This window comes from Marmota marmota, unplaced genomic scaffold, assembly GCF_001458135.2.
Source record: "Marmota marmota marmota unplaced genomic scaffold, marMar, whole genome shotgun sequence".
In the NCBI taxonomy this organism is placed as follows: Eukaryota; Metazoa; Chordata; class Mammalia; order Rodentia; family Sciuridae; genus Marmota; species Marmota marmota.
Window position 1 is genome coordinate 14070435 of NW_026000093.1, and position 14168 is coordinate 14084602.

A 14168-nucleotide genomic window follows, 5' to 3' on the forward strand; every position below is an offset into this window, starting at 1 on the left:
CCACCCCATGCTAGGGCAGCAGGGGAACCATTCAGGATATTTACATCGTAGCCTAAAAGCTTTTAAGTTTTGGCTTTTAGTTTTATTTATCTTTTTAGTCCAGGTCTCTGGTGGCTTCTGGCTCATAGTAGGGACTGAATGTGTTTTTATTGCCTTGAATTGACTAAAGTTGTATATCATCTACCAGTTAGATTTTATAAGGTCCTGTTTATAGTTCTTTAAATATAATCTGTATTAACTGTTAAAACAAGTTCAGGCTAACCAGCTGCCTTTCCCCTGAGTCAAGTGTCTCATGTTGTCTCTCTTAAAATGAACTACTTTGAAAACACAAAATTTGCCCTAAATTTTCCTGCACTTCCTCATGTGCATTTGATTTTGATTTTCTTCCTATCTTCCTAAGAGGGCTGTGTTGAACTTTATTGTTTCATAGTTAGTTGTATGTTCTGAAAGGACATCTCTTTCTGTGTATCTTAAATTTTAAAGCTGGTTTTACTGACTTAGATTATCTAAGTTTTTACTATGTGTAGTAACTCCCATGCAAGGAGGGGCAGCTTCCATTATATTTGGAAGCTTTTAGTGCTTCTTTTCTTCACTTCAGGCATAAAAGTTTTTGGCTTGGCATTTCCCTCATTCAAGCATTTTTTATTAAGCATTTTATTTTTTTGTTAGCTTTTGTACTGTGCTGCTTGGTCATTCCTTTCCAATTCAGAAGCATACTTTTTTCCAACCGTTATTTGTTTGGTCTGCTAATGTGGCCATCTGTCATTCATAATTTTAGTTTCTCATTCAAACTTGAGCATGCCAACCTACACTTAGAGCTGTGATATTGTAGTCTAAGGTCATATTTTGTCTGGAGTTTCTGTTAAATTAATTTTTTCCGAATCATTTATTTGAATCATATCTGGTTGTTTCAAAAACAACATTTCCATAATTAAGTTCATGGAGATATTGCTGGAAACAATCGTCTCATGTCCTTTCCCCATCTTTTCAATGAGCCACGTTCCTACCTCCTGTCTTTGACAATCCCCTTGCCAAAATGGTGCTTGTAAAGATCAACACTGTCCTATTGACTTGCATCATGAGACATTCTGCACTATAGATTCGGATCTTTTAGAACTCATCTAGTTTCCAGGTGGTTCTGGAATGTCTACATTGGAAAACCATGGATTTTTGTTTCATTATTGTCCCAAATTTGGAAGAACAGAATGTTCTTTCTTCTAAATATCTTCTTTAACCTCATAGCAGAAACCAGGGAACTGATCTGGGTTGGACTAATCTTAATACCATTTAATACTTGTTTAATTCTACTTGTATTTTGGAGAATTGGTGAAATTGGAAATTCAACTTCAGGCTTTATTTTGTCTCTTAGGTTTTGAAGGAAATGCTGTATTAAGACCTGTGTCCTTCCTTTCTCAGCTCACAATAAGGGAATTAAACATTTAATGAGTAAAAAGCTAAAGTTATGAGCATAAGAGGGATACAGTATAAGAGGGATACTGATCTCAAATAACAAGAGTAATCTTTTTAGAGAGTTTTCTGTCTCTTATTAAATCTTATCAAAGTGGATATTGAATTCTGCAAACTAAGATTTTAAGAATTGCTTGAAGGAAAAATATTGGATATGCATTTTAGTCTCATTAGTGTTGATATAATTTTAGATTATTAGCAACTCGTTTTTTGTTTATAATGAAATTTACTATATATTCATTTTAAGGTAATGAGACTGTATGCATATTTTGAAATCTTTTAAATGTATGCAATTTAGTTCTTATGTAATCAGTGGTTTTTCAGGATGAAGTTATATAGTTGTGAAAAATCTGGTTAAATAGTATGATGTCATGTGTATAAAATATTTGATATATACAATAATAATTATTCATTAATTTTAATTGCTTGTTTTCTTGCTAAAAAATGTGCAGACATTGCATGTATTGTCTCATTTAATCTCTACAACAAGTCCTGTGAGGCCTGTTTTACAGATGAAGAAACTGAGGATCATAGCTTGCTTAATGTCACAAAATTAATGACAGCTGGGATTCAAACTTGAATGTGTCTACTTCCTAAGTCCACTTTGCCCACTCTGCTGTCAGGCTTCTCTGTATCAGTACAGGCTTCTCTTCTCTATTTAAGACCATTGCTCCAGGCACCTATCTCACTTTCCCCCCATCTGTCCATGCTACTAAGTGTGAAAATTCATCTGAGAAAACTTTCCCCAAAACATAGGATAAATGTAATTGCTCCATATTTACAGTAGGCTCCCAGATACTAGCACCTATTCTTTTTAAGGAAAACTAAGAGAAAGGGAAAGTTAGAATATAGAATAACTTCAGATCTTTTGTTCCATTATTCTATTCAGATATTTTATTTATTCAACATGACCTTGCCCTAGACAGAGTAAAACCTAGTTCTGACTTTTTTAAAAATGAAAAAATTTAAGCAATGTCTTTCAACTGTAATTGATGATCCCCCCCCCCCCAAAGGCATAGACAAGAGGTATATTTATGAAAGTAGATACATATTTAGGGGAGAATGGGGGAAATCTCAAGAAAGATGCCTTTGAGGTAAAACAAGAAATATATATATAGATTCAAGGGAAAATATGGGATTTTTAAAAATATCTTAACTGGTTTTTATAGCTTTATAGTGGCAGATATAGTGACTGCAGGGCTCCCTCTTGTGGACCATTAAATGAAGAGGAAATAATGGTCTCAAGATCCATAGACTTTTTCTGTTAAAAAAACCTCCTGTTTAATCACTGAATATCTGTGACATCTTTTGACCTGCGATTTGAATGACAGAGAAGAATCTGTGGGAGTGTTTAGGGGATGTGTTGATTCTCTAGCCCTTTTTGTTTCCTTAACATAGGGCTTGTATTTCTTCTCTACTTTCTATTATGAGGAAGGAAACCCAAGAGAAGAAAAATACCTTTTAATTTCACCTGCTATCCTATATTTTATTTTTTGGCCTAGTGAAGCCAAGGATGGATGCCTGGACATAATATCCATGATCACTAAGTAACAGTGTTCATTTGGTCTGGTGGAAGCTGATTAGTTTGTTCATGGTCACATAGTGAGGTAATACGATATTTTAGAAGAGAACCAGCAAAGCCAACGGCTCATTAATAGTAACTTGATTAATTCACTGAGCTCTCTTGGCTTTGTAAGCTGGATTGGAATGTAGGTAACCATGTAAACTAGAACAAGCCTTGGCACTTAAATAGTCTGAACTTGATGGAAGCCGAGCTTTAATAAAAAGACTGGTTTAATCTAGTGTGTATTATGCTGTGAAATAAATAATGACTTGTCTCATGTCACAGAATGAGCTCATGAGAATATTGGTAATAGGGTCAGATTTTTGTTATTATTCTGCCAGAGGGTGAGCTTTTTAATAATTACCTGAGTGAAAGGGCACTACATTTTCATGGTCACTCTTTTCTCTTTCTACCTCCTCATGAGTCCTTTTCTATATATTCCTAAATGATAGTGTTCATGGATATTCTTTCACTCTGTGGTGGTCTTATTTGCTTGTTTCACTCATGTTCCCCTCTAACCAAGTTGACAGAAAAGCTGGGTGCAGCCTTCCTAACCTTACCCTTCTTTATTGCCTAGAAGGTATGTTTGTAAGCTTTTTTACCATAACAGTTTTACTTCTAACCACTATAGGGAAATCATAGTATATGTGTGTGGTGAGTGGAGTAGGGTGGGGGGCTGGGGCAGAGGAGCCAACATGAAGAAACTAAAAATTTCCAGCAATCCTAAGATGATCTCATCATGTCTTATTCTGATTTATAGTTCATGTCCCTTTCTTAGATCATATGTTGGAAGCTGTTCTAGGATAATTATGGAAACTTCTCTAATTTTGTTTTAGAAAACTTATTTTCCAATTTGGCATGCATTTAAGACACCATTGAAATATGCTCTCTTGTTTTACTTCTGAGGAGCTATCCTAAGAAGATTAATTAGGCTGTATCTAAGGATTTAGTTATAAGGATGTTTACTACAGAATTGTTTGTAAGGAAGATAAGAGACAGTTTATCAGCAAAAGGGCTAATTACTTACAAAAATGATATTACTTACAAAATGATATAGGCTAGTAAATATTATGTCACATATACCTATAGCCATCTACATGAAAGGATGCCCATTAAGTTTTAAAAAAATACTGTGAATTTTCTTGGATAAAAAAGTCTTATACACACACACACACACACACACACACATATATATATATATATATATATATATATATATATNTTTAGTTCTTTGTCCATGATTTCATTTAGCTTCATTAAAGATAAATTTAAATATTTAACTAATAATTCTAATGCATAAGCTTTCTCTGGGATGGTTTCTATCAAGTTCTTTTTTATTTATTATCCAGACTCAGGTATTCGACATACAAAAGGAATAAGACAAATTCTAGCTGTTGAGTAGAAAAGACTCACTTTAAGAGAAAGGACACAAAGAGGTTGAAATAATAAGAATGTGAAAGGATATACCATATAAATCATAATGAGGAGATTGGGAGTGGTTCTATTATTGTCAGACAAAACGATCTTTAAGAAAAAAGGCTGTGGGAGACAAAGGACATTTTATATTGGTAAAATTTTCAATCCAACAAGAAAATATGACAGTTATATACACGTATAACCACAGATCTCCAAAATACAAGAATTAAAGAAAGAGACAATTCTACAATAATGGAAACTTTACTGCCACATTTTCTAGAACGGTTAGAACTAGACCAAAGATTAGTAAAGAAATAGCAGACTTTAGCAACACTATAATCCATTTGGAGTTATAGCAGAGCACACATTCTTCTCAGGTGCACATGGGCCATTCTCAAGTCTAGACCATATGTTAAACTACAAAGAAGTCTGAATAATGTTTTTATAAAGCATATGTGGGGTGGGGCACAGAGCTCACCCTGAAATACAAAGCTAAATATTTTATTTGCTAAGTCTAATCCAGAATGTGGAATGAGTAGGGGTAAGTGTAGTTCCCTTGGGCCAGATTTGGTTTAGAGAAACGGCACTGGCATACTTGCAAGAAGCATTCTGTTTCTTTGGCAGAGAAGGAGAGCACCGTGTGGTAGTGAAGCTCAGAGGGCTCCTCTGTCCTCTCCCAGCACCTGCCCTTCATGCCCTCAGAGAACTTGGGCAAAGAGTAGGTCCAGGAAAACTCATCCCTTTCAGTAATGACTCTTAAAAAAACAAACAAACACTGGCATATCAGGTAATTTAATGAAGTAAAACAGTGGGAGAGAGCAGCAGAACTTAGTGGTTGTAGAGCACTTGATAGGAAAACATTGCTATAGAACAGATGAAAATTGGGACTAAACTCTCTACCACTCACTTAAAAAACTAAATGAAACAAAAAATTTACCAATAGAGCACCAATTCATGAACTCAAGGAAGGAGTTGAAACATGCATTCAGAATCAGGAAATGGTAAAGACAAAATTTCAAATATATCACAGAAATGAAGACATGGGGAAGGAAAACAAAATAGTCTACACTAGAAAGAGTGAGTATGGAGAAAGAAATGAGAAGAGCAAGCAAAAGGAATTAGTAATAGTTAAAAAGAATTGAAATATAGAAGATAGATAAATGTGTTTTAGCAGAGACTTAATAAGTGTTCTCAGGTATACAGGGGGGATACAGATAATATTTACCTCCCCCCCTTTTTTTTGAGTAAGATACTTTTTACAAAGCACTTGGAACATTGTGTTAATAGAATTTAATCTACCCTCATTTCCTCAGACTAATTTTAATTTAAACATAATCATTTAATATTTTACCATTTTGAGTCTATTATGTTTTATGTACATTATATTGATAAAGATCAGAAAGTTAACTCCACAGTTGTTTCACATACTTTGTATTTTAGACTCAGTAGAATGAAAAATGGGAGAAGTAGATCAAATAAGAGTGTGCATTATTTTACTTCTGGTTTATTTGGGTGTGTGAGAACCTCTCAGATATTTCAAAAATAATATACCTTTATACAATGTGTTTTATAACTACCTACTATATATGTGACATTCTTGTAAGACTTGGGAAAACAGAGATGAAAAAAAAATATGTTTTGCCTGTATTGAAACTCATCATTTGTTGATGAGACAGACACATAAGCAATTATAATATATTGTCAGAAGTACTGTAATGCATGAATGCGTGGGGTGCTTTTGGACCCAGAGGAGGTGCCTCCTACCTCTTTGAGATGGAGGAGAGTGCATTCAGGTGTGCTTCCCAGAAAAGGTGACACCCAAGTTGAGTCCGGAGAGAGCCAAAACCTGGAACATGCAGCCTTCTTTTCTAGGGTAAAGAGATGGAGTTCATAATAAGATGACGGGGAGCCAGTGAATTAGAAAAAAACTGATTTGTCATCCTCTTTTCTATATCCTGCCAGAATTGACCATTTACTTTTTCATTCTTAGTTTTTCAATTGAAAATAGAAATAAAATACCTCTTCTCTCCTAGAAATGTGGCATAATGATTAATAAATTTTTAAAAATACTTGTGTATAACTAGGAGTGTTGTAAATGTAGCATATGTACAAATATGAGTTGCTCTTCTTACCTTTTACTTCTTTTATTTCAGCTCAATCTGAATTTGAAGTGTCTGTCTCTGCAAGGAATATTAGGCGGTTACTAAGTTTCCAGCGGTATCTCAGATCCTCACGCTTTTTCCGTGGTACTACTGCTTCCAGTTCTCTAAACATTTTAGATGATGATTATAATGGACAAGCCAAGGTGTGTACAGCTTTCTCAATAATTGCTTGACATGTCTACTGAGGCCCTTTTTTCCCCATACAGTACTGATTTGTAGATCCCTATTTCTGTCTGCAAAAAGCAATTGAGCCAATTTTTCAGATTTTTTTTTTCTTCAGAGCAACTTTTTGTTCTGTAATTAGGGATGACAGAGCAAGAGAAATTTCTGAAATAACTAAAAGAGTGAAAATATTTCCATTTATCACAACATTAAGTAATAAGTAGGTCAATAGAACATTAAGTTATAAGATTGTACCAAATCTTAATGCGGGAAGAACATTCAAGTTTGTGAATGTTTGATGTTTTTTATTATTGCCACTTTACTGGCAGAGACCAAAAACGTTGTCAGATAGAATTTTTTAAATTGAATACTTGTTTTTAATTGACACATTTGTACATGTTTATGAGGTACAGTATAATAATTCAATTAGAGATTACCTGAATATTTGAGATTATTGATAAGGAAAAGCATAGAGAGCATAAAGGAGTTGTCTGAATTCACCCAGCTGGGTAGGGGTAACCTAGCACAAGAAGTTAGGTTTCATGATTTTCAAATGTGTTTTGCATAGTGTCTTTCAGCCAACAGATTTTTGGCTGGGTGTTGTGGCACACACCTGTAATCTCAGTGGCACAGGAGGTTAAGGCAGGAAGAGCATATGTTTGATGCCAACCTCAGCAATTTAGAGAGACCCTTGTCTCAGAATAAAAAAAAAAAAAAAATAGAAGGGGCTGGAGATGTAACTCGGTAATTAAGCACCTCTGGGTTCAATTCCCAGTACCAAAGAGAGAGAGATTTTGAGGAGTTAGACATTTCTTAGCTAAACCCAATGAATGTGAGCTTTATTTGCTTCATTTTTATGTATTTAGAGCTGATGTCATAATTCATATTGAAGTTAAATGAATTTATTCTTGACCAAATGAGGATTTTAAATAATCTTGAATTTTAGTGTATTTTAAACTATTGTTTGACTTAGTTTTATAGGCCAAATTTTATAAACTATTTTTTATTTAGATTTTGTAAATTTTGGGGGTACCTTCGTAACAATCACATTAATGTGAAAAACATTTGCTTTTTGATGAAAGAAATCAGTGGAAACTGCTCATACTTTTTTTAAATTTTGAAAAGTTTACAAGCTTGGCTTTATAAAATGAGAATGTGATCTGTGTATTATTGCTTATATGAGTACCATCATAATTTTAACAAACTCTATTAGTACTATCTTAGTATTGCTTCTGTCAGTTTATACACAATGTATATAACATTTAATTTCTGGAAATAGAATAAAATCTTGTTCTTGAAAAAGTCCACAAGATGTTCAGGTTGAGAGTATGTGGTTTAGTGCTCCTTTCGGCAGCACACATACCTAAAACTGGAACGATGCAGAGAAGATTAGCACAGACCCTGGGCAAGGATGTGACACACAAGTTTGTGAATGTTCGATATTTTTTACTATTGCCACTTTACTGGCAGAGACCAAAAATGTTGTCAGATAGAATTTTTTAAATCGAATACTTGTTTTTAATTTACACACATTTGTACATGTTTATGAGGTACAGTATAACAATTCAATACCTGTATATGTTGTGTAATGATCAAATCAAGGTACCATTTCTGTCTCTTAAAAAAAAAAAAAAAGAATATGTGATGTGGGCTGAGAACAAAAGATATGCAAAGCCTTGAGTTTTATCCCAGACACTACCAATAAAAAAGAGTGCCCAAGAATTTATGGTATAAAAATATTTGTTTTTTTAGGATCTTTTTTGGTTGGCTAAAGTACACATCCTCATAAAAGTTCATGTAGTAAGTTCTATTAATAGCTCTAAAATGCTTTTTAAAGAAATAAATGTCCCTTAAGTTGGTAATGTTTTTAAAAACATGAATAGTAGATAATTTATGTTTGGTATAGTATTAATGTCAGGTGCCTGAGTTCCAGAACCAGACTAAGATCCCATCTCTTTCACTTTCTAGCTGAGCATATTAATGCTAAGTTTTACCTGTTTTCCCATCTATAGACTGAGGATGGAAAATAATGCCTGCTTGTAGTGGGTGTCAGTGTTAAGGTAGCCATTTTAATTCAGTTTTACTAGATTTTTAAAAATCTAGTTTTTAGTTCATGCAACGTATAAATCACACTTCTGTGATGTTTAAATTATCTTAGAATTCTTGAAATTTCGTGGGACTATAGGAATAAGTTGAAAGACTAAGACCTGTCTACCTGTACATTCATTAATTGAAAAACAGAATAATGATTTTATTTTTCAAATTGAGTTTATATCTTTGGGCATTTTTTGGAGCCAAAAGAAGAATGATACTTGGTATTTCTTGAAGTAAATCAGTCACTTTCCATTTTCATTAACTTCTCTATGGACTATCTACAAAAGACAGAGAATGTTATTAAAATTAAATTACAGTAGGAATGTTTGGTTTTCATTTCAGTGTATGCTGGAAAAAGTTGGAAATTGGAATTTTGATATCTTTCTATTTGATAGACTAACAAATGGTAAGTGAAGAATTTGACTTACTCAAGTTAATGTAGCCTCTAGATTACTGCATTAATGGTGCAGCCCCTGGTGGGCTGTTGCTTTCATTGACTCAGGTTATGAGCCCTCTGTTGGCAGAGGGAGCATCATTTTGTGGGATTTTTTGTTTGTTTGTTTGTTTGTTTTAGTGACTTCTCTAAATGTTGACAATCTCACAATTCTGTGCTTTTATTATTACCCTAAGCAGTAATCAAAACTCATCATCATGATGATGCAGCCAGTTGGCAGTTATTGCAACTATTTTTAATTACCCAGAGTAAGCCTTATTATCTCAATATGGGCTCAATTTTCCCTTTTTGGTTTCTTTTAGATTGTGGCTATTTATAGTGACCTCTTCTGGTGCTGTATCCCTGTGTATTCCAGGTGATTGGTGGCTTGGCTGCCACTTGAGATGCATCCTTTCCTGAAGTGCTGTGGTTCCCAGGCTTGCTTTCTCTGTGTTCTTGAGAGACAGACATGTCATGTTACAGTCAGCAGCAATGGTTCCCTCTGGCACTGCCTCTCACAGTGGATAGGAAGAGTTTGTAGCTTAGGAGAATGTATTGGAATCTCTATGGAGTAAAAGTGGTTTGAATAAGATGCTTATAGGTGATCTGATCTGTCCCACCCACTCCAGAGTTTGGTTTAGTTTTGTTTGGGTTGGAGATGCCATGGTTCACTATTTTCTTTGGGAACCCAAACTGGATTCCCTTTGGGAATATCTTTTATTTAGGATAAATATTTTCGTGTAATTCATCGTGGTATATGCAGTTCCTCTAGCTTTTTCCCCTTTTTTTCTAAATAGCTTTTTAATAAAATGAAGCAAAGTAGAAAGTACATGGAAAGGAAGTCAGTTCTGACTGTTTGTAATGACAAAATAAATATGTGGCTTGCTGCTGTCCTTTGAAATCACCTGCTTTTGCTTATTTCACTTTGGGGTGAAGCTCCTTTCATAAGAAGCCAATATATAAAATAAACACAGCTTTATCTCGCGCATCAATGTGGGCCTTATAGCATCACCCCATTATTTCCTCTAGGCTGTATGCCATGGGTACAGAAAGTACCTCTCTGCGCACCTTCTGCTTTGTTTACACATTGTAGGCAGGAAATAGAGTGGACTTATGCTTGGCAAAACGGTCAAGACAGTGAAGTTTGCCTTTATCAGCAAAGTCACCTTCCATTTCCCTTTTTATTTTTCTTCCCTGTCTGTTTTTCTTCCACCTCTCCTTTGCCCTTTGGTGATTAGGTGTCCTATTGCTCTCCCTGCCCCCACCTTGGCAGTCAGTGCTAAAAAGGCTCAAATGTCACTAACAGTTGGTCTTCCCATGGGCTTTCTTGAAAACACAGGTAGTGAGATATCAGGTGACTACCTCCTTCTAGATCTGGAATATTTTCCTTTCATAACTCAATACAAATATTACTTTAGTTATTATGTCAAGTTATTATATCAAATAAATACAAATGAAACACCTTTAAGGTTTAGCCTTATATAACCTGTCAGCTCATAGTCTATTATTAGGCTGCTGAGATGCCTGTCATTCATTGAAATGGTTGATTGTTCACCTCTAAATTTTATTTTTTAGAAGTCCTCAACAGGGACTTAGGGATGCAAGTAGAAGTAAGCTTGGCATTATGTAGGGTGGTCAGAAGTGATAGCCTCCAATCTATATTAGTTAACTTAGCACTTTACCTTTGCTTTGATTATGTAACTTCTTCATCTGCAATTGTGGAGAAGGTGGTTGAATGGCTGCTTGTTAGTGCTGATTCCAGATCATGAGGGGTTAGTATAATCTGCCCATGGTTAGCCACCTTTGTTTTATGGGAGGTGATGCACACGGTCAATTACAGCTACCTAAAAGTTATAGAAATTCTCTACTTAAAGAGATGTTATTGAACAAATGGTCAGAAGGAATTTCATCAACTTGCATTATTCAATCATAATGGATTTCCTTTAAACACTATTTACCCTGAAACTAATTCCGGATATGTGTTCTTGGTATCCAAGTGTATAGTTTCCCCTTCTTGCTTATTGATCTGGTGTTTTCTTGTATTTCTTACTCTGGTAATTCCCCAGATGATACTAGGAAGAGGACAGGGAGGAGTAGGAGGCAAAACTCGGCGATTCATGCCAAGACAAATGGTCCCCAGCTGTCTGCTCCAAGGAGGAAAATAGTTACTGTCTGCTAGATATACTTGATGCTCCTTTTACAGGGATGAGAGTGAAGTGATGCTGTGGGAGCAAGATATAGCTTGCTGCCCCAGAGAGTTTCCTGGTTCCTAAGGACACTATGTGCCAGCCTGTGTTGTGGCACTGGCTCTGGAGGATCACTTTCTAAAAACCATTGAGGGCCACTAAACCTTAGGCAGTTCCATCTTTTGGTATATTTTTATGAGATAGCTTTTCTATAATTACAGTTTTCTTTTTCAAGAAAGTGTTTATTTTCCTTTCCATTTTAAAAAAAAGTTCTCCTGTGTTTTTTTTTGTTTGTTTTGTTTAATACAACTAAGCATGTCTTGTTTTGAAATGTTTTATCGACTTGTATTCTCATTCACTGTATTAAAATACTCAGTGTTTTTTGAACTGAAAAAGGGAAGAAGTATGCATGCAGTTTTTCAGTTTGATATGGGAAGTATACTTGAATTGATTAGTTCTTGACAGATTCCCACAAAGTTCTTAGTGGAGGATATTGTGTGTGTCTCTTACCATTGTTTGCCTGAATTCCAAAAGAAGATATTTCTCCCTTAGGTCCTAGCTTTTGTAAAACTTATTCTAGACCATAGAAATTGGTGATTTGTTTTGTTAGATTTGGACAATGACTTGGGAGAACTGTATGATAACCTGAACACACAGAATGAATATAACATTCTAAAATATCTATGTACATAACTGAAGAAAACTTGGTTATTCCAGCAGTAACTATGGGAATAAAACTCACTTTTTCACAAATGGTTCCAAATCATGTGGATTTGTGTTTGTTCCAGTAGGGTGTTATTAGGACTTGAATCCATTCTAAAAGTAAAAGGTTTAATTTTTTTTTCCTCTTTCCATGTGAAGGTGATATGCCAGGTACTCGTGAAAAGGAATCTCTGGCTCACCACATCCTTTCTAATGTTGCTCATGGCAAATATTACTCCAGTTAATTTACTTTTTTTTCTCAGCTATGATTTCTATTGACAATTGTATTTAGTCTGTTTTGGATTACAAATTCAGTTAACTAGTCGTTTATTATCCTTCTTAAATATTAATACTATAAAATTTCAATTTGGAACTAGTTAATCTTTTTTACATCTTAGTAAGAATAATAAACTTCTTCAAAGAATATTAGAATACTGTATATGTTGTTATCTGAAGGTTAGCAGTTGGCAGTAATTTCTGACATCATACCCCTTTAAAACATAGTCTATTTAATATCTGTATGTGTCCTTTAGAAGAAGTCTCTAAAACTTTGATAAATATAAGATAAAAAATGGAGAGCTATAGCATGGAAGGGAAAACTAATCATGATAAGGATAGTACGTTTTCCAAATGTGATTTCTGTACTTGATATGACTCTTGTCATTCAGTGATAAAGGAGTGGAAGTTGAGGATGAAGACTTGGCTGTGTAGGGGATAGAGGAGCTGAGAGAAGCCCAGATTCTTTGTTGTTTGAAAGAAATGGGAATTTAGAGAAGGTTTGAATGCTGATGCCTATTGGAACAATATAGGAGAAAGACACTGATTGATTTGCATGATAGTAGGTGTCTCTGATGGAACTAGAAAGGGACCTTCCTTGAGGAGGTGTGGATGGATTTGCTTTTGACTGAAAGGGAAACTTGAGGGCTTGTGGTTTTTCTGTGAAGTAGGAGACTGTGAAGAATGAGGAGTAGTAGATGGGCAGTGAGTATGCTGAAAGTTTGAGAAGAGTAGAAAAGTCTTGAAAATAAACATTTCCCAGTTCACTGGAAAAACAGTAAGATTGCTGGGCATTGTTGACCATGAATCTTTAGGGACAGAATTTTCCAATTTCCCCCTGCAAAGAACTCAGATTTTCTGCTGCAAATATGGAAAAGGCAAGTGATTGAGTGTATAGTTTTGATCCTGGGGCACTTGAAGAGGTCACTGATCTGCCTTGCCCTGAGTACCTAAGAATAAATAGCCTTCACCCAACAAGGTTGCAGCCAAGACCTTTGCTCAGGGAAAGCCAGTTTTAGTTAAATCGAGGTGATAGAGGGCATATTAGAAGAAGGGGTTAAAAGCAACCATGTTTTAGGTGCTTTGGGAAGTTGAATTGGCTTAATCAGTGTGTGGCAGTTATCAAAGTTTTCTAAGTATTTTGGTGACTTTAAAAAAAATAATCTATCTGAAAGGTTTATTTTTCAGTTTTTCGGTTGTAGAAAACTGAAACAATGAAAGGTTATTTTTCCCCCCTTAGAGTAGAACAAAATTGTTACATTTGAAGTTCATAACAGGTAAAATTAAAAAGAATTAGGTAGACCAAAAGTAGGAGTGAGGATACTTACTTTCTGAGTTTTGTATTCAAAATCCAAATTGGAAAGTGCAGTGTTAATTATGTTACTTTATATGTTTTCTACTAATGTAATATCTCTTCTTTCTTTTTAGGAAATAGTCTAGTAAGTTTAACCTTTCATTTATTTAGTCTTCATGGATTAATTGAGTACTTCCATTTAGATATGATGAAACTTCGTAGATTTTTAGGTGAGTCTAACCCATTTAACAATAATAAGATTTGTATGAGAACTTGTTTAATTTTTTTATCAGATTCATCAGTTATCTATTGCTCTGTAACAAACCACTCAAAATTTTTTACTTAAAACACATTTGCCATTGTGCACCACGTGACAGCTTTTTGTCAGTGACAGACTGACTGTATGTATGAC

At 34.7% G+C, this 14168-nt stretch overlaps 1 protein-coding gene and 1 non-coding gene across 8 annotated transcripts in view; both read left to right on the top strand.

Moving 5' to 3' along the window:
* The window catches only part of Pde7a (phosphodiesterase 7A), a 104373-nt gene that overhangs the window by 72908 nt on the left and 17297 nt on the right, over nucleotides 1-14168 (top strand). For all 7 annotated transcript variants that reach the window (XR_007340557.1, XR_007340558.1, XR_007340556.1 and 4 more), the window contains exons 4-6: nucleotides 6601-6752; nucleotides 9208-9271; nucleotides 13891-13986. Coding sequence is in view for 3 of the 7 variants with exons in the window: in XM_048782996.1 (XP_048638953.1) it covers nucleotides 6601-6752; nucleotides 9208-9271; nucleotides 13891-13986 (312 nt within the window). In the remaining 4 variants the exon portion in view is untranslated. The remainder of the gene's footprint in view (nucleotides 1-6600; nucleotides 6753-9207; nucleotides 9272-13890; nucleotides 13987-14168) is intronic.
* On the top strand, nucleotides 8110-8218 carry LOC125610603. The gene has a single exon (XR_007340608.1). It is a non-coding gene; the product is annotated as a U6 spliceosomal RNA (small nuclear RNA).